We start from the raw sequence: 11,429 nt of genomic DNA, 5'->3' as shown, positions 1-11,429 counted from the left end.
CAACGGTCCTATTTCTTAATCAGGATTGTTACTAAAATGCCACGGGTTAAGCTAGGTTACAAGACACACATTTGAACAAGAGCAAAGTGGTTTGAAGTGGTTTTTGAAATGATTCTCCTGGCCTGCAGCCTGCAGGCCACAACGGATTACCCAGGTTTAGTGTCTGTCGCCCCTTGTATACCTGCCTGGAGGAGTTCCCATGAAGCTGAGGTGCATTCGTTACAAACAGAGTGAATTCACGAGAACATTACTGTCATTATTATTACCCCACTTAGTGCCATGTCTTATGATTGGAAACACTATGCAGTAGTGTGTAGGCCTAGTAGTGATAAGACATGGTTTATAGACTTAATTCTAAAAGGAGAGTGTAAAATGTGATATAGGCCTTTACACTTAACCTGAGCGCAACACAGGTGTCACACTCACATAAAGCAATGCAGGCCCCCAAAAAACAATAATTCCGATTTCTCTCTCTCTGTGTGTGTGTGTGTGTGTGTGTGTGTGTGTGTGTGTGTGTGTGTGTGTGTGTGTGTGTGTGTGTGTGTGTGTGTGTGTGTACGTACACAATGATGTTTTCTATCTATCTAACCTGTGTTTGTGTGTGTGATAATAATAGGCTAATACTATATTTTATATTTATATTGCAAATATACAATTTTGAAACAAATCTCAAAGTGCTACAGTACAAAATAATAAAACACATTTGCATGTGTGTGAGCATAAGTCCCCCAAAGTATACTTTTAGATAACAAAATTAACAACACCTTTGATGTTTTTGTCTCTGTATAGAAGGCCTACCTGTCACGCAAGATTGCCTCTTAATGCTTTTCCCCTATTGGTAGAACACGGCAGTAAACGCTGCAGAGGCCCCGCCCCCTGCCAGGACATAGGCTTATAAAACGCTCCGTCATCAGCATTGAGAGATCCTGAATCCTGGTGATCACTACACCTGTGTCTAGCACGTCTATCTGTCTTTCTAAGGACAGGGAATGAATGTTCAGCTCGTGTTTACACATTTGAATTAAGAGTCGAAGTGAGAAAGAACGGGTTTAATTGTCAACATGGCCGTGGCTGACGCACTGCTGCCGCCCATAAGCTCGTTCCCCAACATGCAGACCATGCAGGATAAACAAGCAGAAATTGTCGATGTAAGTAGTGACATTAATTGGTTCAATTTTGTTTAAATGGGTGAATCGTTTTTGAACTACAGCGTGGTAGCCACGTTGGCGTCTGTTTTGACTTATTTATGCAATACAGCGTTTAAAAGTTAATTTGACTGAGCTGCATTTTAACAGCTACCGTATGTAAGTTGTAAGAGTATTTCATTTCTTTTAGCCGCCTGCTTTAATCGGTTCGTTTGTGTTGTGTTTGTAGATGTGGAAGGTGGAGGAGTGCAGTCCGAGGGGCTCATCAACAACTGGTGTCGAGGACGGCAACCGTCACATCCAGGTGGAGTTCAGCATCGTGCGAACCCCTTCCTCCGGACCCCCTCCCAGCAGCAGCAGGGACGACGACGAGCTGGGGAACTTCGTGGACCTCGAGTTCATCCTTTCGAACACTCTGGGCTCTCAACATGTCCATCACGACGAGCGCAGCAACAGCTCCGCGTCGCCGCTGCAGTCCTGCTCCTACTCTCTGCCGGAGTCTCCGGAGAGCTGCAGCGGCAGCTCGGTGCACGACGGCTGCGACGCGCCTGCCCAGCTCAGCCCCTCAGGCTACCATCAGCACGGCTTCCCCGGCGCCAGCCCCGTCCGCAGCCTGGTGGCAGAGCTGCTCACCCCGGAGCTTAACTACCCGGGAGAGGAATACGTGCCCAAAGCCACCGGAGTGGGGCTGGAGTACACCGAGCTGCGCGCCCCCGTGGTGCCCGCTCACCTCGGATACAAAATCAAAACGGAGGCGACGGAGCAGTCCTGCATGATGGCAGCCGGCGGGGAATTCATGGTGGGACAGATGTACGATCACATGCGCCCCGCCATGCACCCTGCTGGGGTGTTTACGCATCAGCACCAGACGCCCGTCCAGGGGTTCGGGGGGCCGCACTCCTTGCCGATGGGACGCAAAGACTGTCAGATGGCTGAGTTAAACTCCCACAATCACCTTCAAAGTCAGTCGCATTACATGAACGCGCCGTGCCCGCCACAATATATCCACCAGGGCGCGCACCAGTACCACGGACAGTATAATGTGTACAGGGAGCCCATGCGTGTCCACCAGCAGCAGCAGCCGTCCTCCATGCAGGGACTGATGCTGACTCCTCCATCGTCTCCTCTGCTGGAGTTTTACGCCCAGGAAGACGGAGGCATCAAGCCGAAGCGAGGGCGCAGATCTTGGGCCAGAAAGCGCACTGCAACGCACAGCTGTGAATTCCCTGGCTGTGGCAAGACCTACACCAAGAGCTCTCACCTCAAGGCCCACATGAGAACACACACAGGTAGGCACATGCAACAGTGTTCTCCTTACAGCACAGTTTTAATGTAGCTATATGAAATCCTCAGTGTTAATGTATCCATTTTGTAACACAGTGTAGAAATGTAATCAAATTCATCCTATCCATTTTGTAACACAGTGTAGAAATGTAATCAAATTCATCCTATCCATTTTGTAGCAAGGATCACCTTAAGTGTCCATATTTGTACATCATCAGAGTTAAATAAATAGTGGACCGTTCTAACCTGGTCTAACCTGTTTGAGATTTGGGGGGGAATAGCTGCAAGGTCTTTAATGTGTACATTGAGTCTGCATAATTGGGTTTAATTTGGTCGATGACAATTTGACTAATGACATTTTCCTTGTCTCTCCCCCCCCAGGCGAGAAGCCCTACCACTGCAACTGGGAAGGCTGTGGCTGGAAGTTTGCCAGGTCTGACGAGCTGACACGTCACTTCAGGAAGCACACAGGACACAGACCCTTCCAGTGTCACCTGTGTGAGCGTGCCTTCTCCCGCTCCGACCACCTCGCTCTCCACATGAAGAGACACATGTAATTTAAACTAATGGACACTGGTTACTCCTCTTGATCTGACGTTGCATGCAGTCCCACTATTTGGGACTGTTCAAAGTTTGGGTTATTTTTGTATTTTTGTAAATAGTTGTACAAATTGATTTTTTGACTAAGTTATAGTGGTTCAGTATTTAAGTTTTCTTGCTCTGTCCTCTGTATAAGTTATTGATGCCGATGAGTGCCTTCATAGGATTGCTGATGTGCCTTCTGAAAAAGAACACTAACTGTGGGCAGGACCCAGTATGTGTGTACATTTGTAAATCAATCATTTGTGTTTACATCTTTTCATATAACTTTTGATACTCCTCTTATCAGGTCAGAGTTTGTAATGACATTTGTCAGTTGTCACCAGCATTGCTTGTTACAGTGCACAGATTGTACGTTAAGTTTAAAGACATCTGTTAAAGAATAGTTTTTCAATAAAACAATGTAACAGAGGCTGAAGATTTTCCTTAAACAAGAATTGAGATTTGCCTTAAATGTACTTAATGTTGTGATCAGGTACTAAAATACTGCCTTAACATTCAGGTGTGTAATGTAATTGTCTACGCAGTTCAACCTTGCCAAGGAGTCAATCTAATTTACCATTATGATCAATTGAGCATGTAGATTAATACAACATTTCTTTGCAAGCATACTTTTTTTTTCATAAGGTTTTTGGAAAATTGTTCAGTATCTGAATATGTTTGACAATCATACAGTTGGTTGGACTGGCCTCAACCCTGTAGCCATGGTTAAATGATGGGTGCCTTACTTGAAACATGATATACAGATGCACCATGCTAAGTGCAAATGCTTTCTTGTTGCTTTTCAGTGATGCAAGTGTTTGGTATATGATTGTACCATATGAAGTGCTAAAGGGCTCAAAATATTCTTTGAAAATAAAATTACTGGGAAAACATAACAGTTTGACTTGTATTTTCATGTTCAGAGGCATTGTTGGTAGACAGGCTTGGTCATTTCATACTATAAAACTCTGTTTTTTACATTTAAGTGACAATGGCTTCTATTTCAGCAAGTGTTAATTTTGACAGCAAATTCTGATTTAGTCTTTTTGAATAACACTAACATAGTTTAGTCTAGTCTTAGTCGACTAAAATCAAAATCTTATTCTAAGTCAACAAAATAAACACTGTTCAGCATACTAACTTTATTGAAAGAGAGACTGTAGTTTCTATTAGCTTGGAATCCCCAACTGTCCACAGCCCACCTCTGAGATGCAGTGTGAGTAGATGGCACTGTGAATTTTTGTATTATGATGCCATCTTGTATGAGCATTAGCGAGGCCCAATGAGGATCTGATTGAAATGATGTGCTTGAAGAATTGCATTTCTACAAGATCTAAAGATGTGTCTTTATTTGGGGATTCACTGTCATTTAAACATTGATTTGTCCCTGTACATTTAATAAACACCAAAGCCTTGGACAATATAGTTTCGCACTTGCCAAGGTCCAATGTCTTCATATTTGTTAGTTTTCACCAAATATGTGTTGTTAAAACGATTAAAAAATACTCCACATTTTGCACTTTTTTCCCCTCAAGATTTTTTTGGAAAATAGCAGATCTACAAGCTCACAATGTCTAGGTTTAAAGTAGGCTACTCTTGGCTTAGTTATCTTCTTTTGGGCTTGTTTTCATAGACCTGGTTTCTTATTTCTTTCACAATATATGGCAACACTGGAAGTCTGTTTGTTTACCGTAGTTGTCTCCACGTTGTATTTGGATTCTTTTAGGCTTGCGCTTATGAAACAAACACTACACAGGATTATTATTTCATGTCAACATTCAAGTACAACTATCATAAGATGTAACTCAGGTAAAGTAATGCGTCACTCTGCAAATTTAACAAAAGTTTTCCACCTGTACAAAGTCATGTCTTATACAGACATCAAGGCTGGACATAATGATTTTTTAATCATCCTTCCCTTGTTAATATCTCGCCATTTAGGGCAGTATATAAGATTATGTAGTGATTCGATAACATAAATAGCAGCCACCAGCCAGTCATTTACTGCCAGTCAACTGTCTTCTGAGTTTTGGTATTCAAATGATGTGCGGAAAGGAATGACGTAACATCTCGTGACGTAAATAACGTCACGAAACCGTCGAAGATTACTATATATCTAAAAACACAGATTATACACAAAACAACCCCAGGATCTTGTTTCTTGAGTCCTAAACTTCATTTAAAGAAGATCTAGTTGCAAAATCGGCGAAATGTCCCTTTAAGTTCAGGAGCTTTGTTATATAAATAAACTAGACTGGCGTCTTAACAATTCAAACACATAAACACATAATAAACTATAATTTGTCAGAGGAATTAATTTTGGGCAAGGTGCTAGAACATGAAACACAGTGGCAGCGGTGGCCTAGTGGTTAGAGGGGCGGCCTTGATACCGGAAGGTCCCTAGTTCGATTCCCCAAGTCATCACATCAATCATGAATCACCGCTGAATAGCCCTTGAGCAAGGCTTCCATGCAGGGTCCGGCTGGAAACAAGCTTCGTGCTTAGTCCGACACCCTGGGTAAACAACAAACTTTGCTTTGCTTTGGACAAAACAACTTACAAGAAAACCAACAAAGTGAAAAAGATATGGATGACATACTGCAGGACTGGCAACTCCTGGATCAAATTAAATATTAACGCATAGGCCAATGTGTATATAGCCTACTATAGCAATGTGACAACCTGACGTAGCTATACAATTCAATTCAATTCAATTCAATTCAAAGGGGCTTTATTGTCATGGGTTGCCAAAGCAAATGTGAAATAAAACAATCAAAACAACTCTTAGCAAATGCTGTCCTCTAGTGTTCATCCATAGCCTGGCTCCACCAGGCTGAGTGTCAGGCTAGTTCATCCATATATTAAATATGTTTGTATGTTTCTGTTTTTCAGTTTTTCATCGTTTACGGTTTTAAAATATTCCCCAAAAATATAAAAGTATTGCAGAGTGAACTTACTGTATTTACAGCTGCTAGATTTTTGGTTACTGACTTAATTAGGTTCTTGAATAGGATAGTGATAGGCTATGCTTGTCATGCAAAGTTCATCTGCTTTAACAACGGGCAACTTTCTCTGTCCACCCAAAAATGCACAATGTGGCTAATGTTGACATTTATATGCTTTGAATTATGGGGAAAGTATTTAAAAAGTCAAGACGTCACGTCAGGTCTCAGGTCATGTTTTTAACCTGTTTTATTGGTGGGGCATGCAGCTATCACTAACAGCCACACAGGGGCAGTATAACATAGGCTAATACAGAAAACTCAAACTTGTTTAAATATATACTACAGAAAGGGTCGTTCGCCCATGCATTGTTCCCTCCTAACTTTCGTATGTCCTGTTGTCTTGTAATAGACTATAATAGTAGCCTATATTTTTGTTGACAAGAAAGCAAATAAGCAAGCAAGAACTATAAACTAATTCAACAGGGGCAGTGACTCCATTGTCCACCAGAGGGCCACCAAAACCACCAATAAAATTACAATTGTCATCGCTGTCCACAACAAAGATGAAACCTGCAAACAAAAAGCAAGGAGAAGAAACAACTGAGCAAGGTGCTTGGATGTGTATCTGTATACATGTAATCTGTTATCTAAAGGCAACTGCTACTCACTACAGAGCATATTAACCTGTGTTTTTGAAGTGTAAGCTGTGTCTTAACGGATGTTCTTGTAAAATACTATAAAAGCTGGAAAGTATTTCAATACCCTGCCTGCCTGCTCAATATTCTTAGAAGAACATGGACAAGGATGACAGTCAGATGATCTCTGACTTTGTTGCCTAATAACCTAAAACTTTCACTGCAGTGGTCCTGTGGTCCTTTTGGGATCTCAGTTGAAATAAGCCATTGTGCTTTTATGGGCGATCCAGTTTAGAGGACCTTGTATTGTAAACTGTACTTCCATGTACCATGGATGTCTTTCACAGGTGTGTCAACACATGTGTTATGACACAGGATACACACCTGTGTCATATGTGTTTTGTTAGCCTTTATTTGGGATAGTAAATAAAGGCTAACCAAACACATGTGTTAAGACACACCAATCAATCAATCAATCAATCAATCAATCAATCAATCAATCAATCAATCAATCAATCAATTGAGTCAATCAATGTCCAATGGGATAGTAAATAAAAGCTAACAAAACACAACACCTGTGTTATGACACAGAATACACACATGTGTTTTGTTAGCCTTTATTTAGGATAGTAAATAAAGGCTAACCAAACACATGTGTTAAGACACACCTTTTGTTAGCCTTTATTTATTATTACTATGTTATGTTATTGTCTCCTCCAGGCTGAAAGGCATGGCGAGAGAGTATGTTTTGCACCCTGTCCATCCGTCATTCTGTCTGTGTACAGCTAATCTCCGGCACCGTTGGCTTGATCGCATCGAAACTGTGCACACACACTCCCTGGATGCCAATTCAGAACCTCTGCCCCAATTTTCTCACATGGGCCTGTTATAGCGCCACCAGGGGGCCAATTTGTGCTAAACACATTTTTTGGCAGTACTATACAGATTTTGTCCAAAAATCCCACAAATCGGTACACAGTATCTCTATAGTCATTAAACGAAACAGATCTTTCAGATTTTTCATATTCCATCCTCATTGGCTAAGATTGGCTTCCAAAGTTTGCAGGAGTGCCCCGTTCTCAACAAATTGCCTCAAATCATGAACACATGCACATTCCCTATAGGCCCTGGAAGAAATGCCACTTGAAAATGTTCAAATCAACCTCATGGTGGCGCTACAACAGGCTAATAAGTGTTTTGTGCGCACTACCTAGAGGCCAAGGAAAAACCTTTGCCCTGCATTTTTCACATCTGCCTATTATAGCGCCACCAGGAGGCCAATTTTTGCAAAACCTTTTTTAAAATTACTCCTACAAATCTTGTCCAAAAATCATGCCAATCGGTACACATTATCTCTATAGACAGGTTTCCTGTTAGTAAACATTGAGAGGAATATGACCGCGCAGCTGCGGGGGGAAGCCTATGGGTGCGTTTGGAAATTACGCACCGGAGCACACTCGCCTATTAGTTTGTATTGGCCAGTGCGCTCACTGCCGCTCAGGGCTGTATTTTCGAACGCGCCTTCCACCCCCAGGCATGCGCAGATTGCGCATTCTGCTCTGTGATGACGTCGCTCGGAAACCCGTCTATAGTCAAGTGATCAAGACGGTTCTGTTCGATTTTTCATATTCCATCCTGATTGGTGAATTCCGAACATTGCTGGCCCACAATAACATACCTGTCCACCGAGGAGCACCTTTTCTAGTTTACTATGTTATGAGTCTGACACAGGTGTGTCATAACAACTAGCCTACAGCTGTTTGATGCAAACCTAATAATTTAATAATTTCTGTACATATTCTCTGTATTTGACTATGTGTACAAACAGAAGCTAAAAAAGCCCAACAAGAAGTCTAAATTGTATGGTAATAGCCGAACTGTGTGGGTTTAATTTTGCAGTTCATTTTGTTTAGTAGCCTGTATTATTATTTATTTAATAATACATTATTATTAGGATAGGCTATTATTATTATTAATATTATTATTATTATTATTAAACCCATGACTGCCTGTCATTTGTGAAAGTGATGTCAAAGAGGAATATCAATGTCACTATTGTTTGCAATTATTTTTTTTGCCATTCTTCTCTCACCTCCCTCCTTACAGTGCGTTTTACACACACACGCACACACACACACACACACACACACACACACACACACAGAGGCGCATATGCATCGTCTCTTCTCCTCGGCGCGTCCATTCACTTCTCTACAGTGTTTCTTCTGGCTTGAAAGCAGGTAACGTTAAAAGACGTCCTCATCACCCCTCGCCTCTATGTGTTTCCATACAGCTATATGCTCTCTCTGAGTGACTGGAAGCTTCCATCTCACCATACTGTACCACACCTGTCTGGGACATCGCATAACAGCACCACATACAGTAGCCTAGCAGCCTATATATTCATTTACTCTGTGCGTTATTATATATAGGTAGCCTACGTTGATTTGGTCTCACAGCATTCATATGGCCATAATAATCCTTTCCTGCTGACTATGCTTTTTATTTCCCCACAAACTGACGTCTAAATTGTTTACCAAGCCCATGTGGCTGGTGAGGAATAGGTTGCGGCATCAGGCATGCATTCACAACAAAGAGACCGCTACCTTAATTACTTCATTCATTCCACCGGTGAGCAGTGAGCACGTGTGCGCCTTATTGGGGGAACAAAATACACATCTTCCATGTGTTGACGGTGCTGCTGTTGTTAAATTAGGTTATAACATTAGGCTGTCACATTTTTTTATGATTAGCCTATTATAGTATATTATATGACTCATTTGCGTCGCATCATCTCCTTAAACCATCACATTTGGGCTATTATTCTGTATTAACAACACAAAAGGTTATCTAATATAGGCCTAACTAACTATTTGTTTTCATAAAGTGAGCGAGCGGTTTAATTGCTAATTGCAGCCACCGTCCTGCTGTGCGTAAGATGCTGGACAATGGAACACGGTACCGTCACTCAGCCCAACAGGTTGGTGCGGCTCATTGCAACAAACAGGGGGGAGGAGCCAATTATTCTGATGAGATGATTATTTAGCAGTGGTGGAAAAAATACTCAAATTCTTTACTTAAGTAAAAGTATCAATACTGCAATGTAGAAATACTCGTACAAGTAAAAGTCCGGAATTCAAAATTTACTTGAGTAAAAGAACAAAAGTATTGGTATAAAAATGTAGGCTACTTGAAGAACCAAAAGTAGAAAGTACTCATTATGCAGAATGTCCCATTTCATAAGTTTACAAATGTATAAAATGTAAAAAAAATCTTTTCAAAATTGCAGATCTTCAAGCTCACAATGCATTGCATCGCGACGCATTGTGAGCTTGTAGATCTGCTATTTTCAAATGGCTGAAATGTATATGGCTGAAGGTAGACCTAGTTAATGCATGTTTTTGTAATAATAATCAAAATCTACAAAGTTTCTAGTAACTAAAGTTTTCAAACAATTGTAGTGGAGTAAAAAGTACAATATTTGCCTGAGATGTAGTGTAGTGTATTGTACTTAAGTACAGTATTTGTGTAAATACTTTACACCACTGTTTATGAGAGATGATTATTTAGCATTCAGAAAGGGGCGGGGGGTTGTGTGGTGGAGGGGGCGGGGCTGGCCCGGGGTTGACCGAGGGGAGAACGAACGAGGTCGAGGTGATGCAACTTCAAACATCCACTAGTTGGACATAAAACTCACCAGCAGCCTCAAGTCATCAACACCATCATGGTAAGAAAACCACTCACAATGTTTTGTTTTATTTCTTCCATGATAACTTATTGCATTAATAAAGCCAGTGCAATTAGGCTACTATCAACGGCGAGACACGTCATTACATGCGTAGCTTTTATCAAATGCAATTGGTTTACATGTAACCAATAACAACAACCAGTAGTCTCTACATTTGTATTAATATGACTTAGTCATTAAAAACAAAATAATAATATTAACAAAAACTATGATGGAAATGATTTGTGGGACACTGTGTGAGATTAAAGCCCACCATTTGAACGTTTTCAGGGGGGCGCCCACGTTGTTTTGTAAAATGTAAATAGAGGAAATATCCCCTCTTCTAGTCCAAGTCCAACACTTCCCTGTAAAGTGAAGCGCTTGTAACGGGTTGGTTCTCCTTTGGGGGCAACAACACGTGGCACATGGTCGTGGTGGGGGGTTCCCTGAAGAGATGGATGGGGGATGTCTTAAGAAATACCCAGTGGTGTAAAGTAACTAAGTACATTTACTCAAGTACTGTATTTAAGTACACCTTTGAGATATTTTACTGGAGTGTTTCCAATTTTCAATACTTTTACTTCTACTCCACTATATCTCAGAGGCAAATATTGTACTTTTACTCCACTACAGTTTTTTCAAAACTTTAGTTTCTAGTTACTTTGCAGAAATAAATGATCATATTATACAACATACATTAACCACTTTAGCCCTATTTTATACATAGGCTTTTTGAAAATAGCTGATCTACAAACTCACAGTCGCAAAGCGACGCGTTGTGAGCTTGTAGATCTGCTATTTTCAAACATTTTAGTAGGCTACTTTTACTTTTGGCACTTTAAGTATATTTTGATGCCAACACTTTTGTACTTTTACTCAAGTAACATTTTGAACACAGGCCTTTTACTTGTAACAGAGTATTTCTACATTGCGGTATTGATACTTTTACTCAAGTAGAAAATGTGTGTACTTTTTCCACCACTGGAAATAAAATACCCCATGTCTTTGAGCCTTCTGTCCACCCTTGTCGCACACACTGCACTGCAGTCCTCAGTGTTCATTTAACCCAGAGCCTTACGGGTCCATTTGGTTCCATTTGTACACTCTTGGA

At 41.0% G+C, this 11,429-nt stretch overlaps 1 protein-coding gene across 1 annotated transcript; it reads left to right on the top strand.

The window, feature by feature from the left end:
• Window positions 1-934: 934 nt before the first annotated feature.
• On the top strand, window positions 935-4,411 carry klf17 (Kruppel like factor 17). The gene is made up of 3 exons (XM_084057571.1): window positions 935-1,148; window positions 1,375-2,434; window positions 2,811-4,411. The coding sequence occupies exons 1-3, from the start codon at window positions 1,062-1,064 to the stop codon at window positions 2,984-2,986; spliced, it is 1,323 nt and encodes a 440-aa protein (XP_083913697.1). The 5' UTR covers window positions 935-1,061; the 3' UTR covers window positions 2,987-4,411.
• Window positions 4,412-11,429: the final 7,018 nt, after the last annotated feature.

The sequence above is a fragment of the Gymnoscopelus microlampas genome (genome assembly GCF_963454915.1).
Source record: "Gymnoscopelus microlampas genome assembly, chromosome: 5".
NCBI lineage: Eukaryota > Metazoa > Chordata > Actinopteri > Myctophiformes > Myctophidae > Gymnoscopelus > Gymnoscopelus microlampas.
The sequence above is the reverse complement of the archived record's forward strand: the minus strand, read 5'-3'. Positions and strand labels throughout refer to the sequence as shown.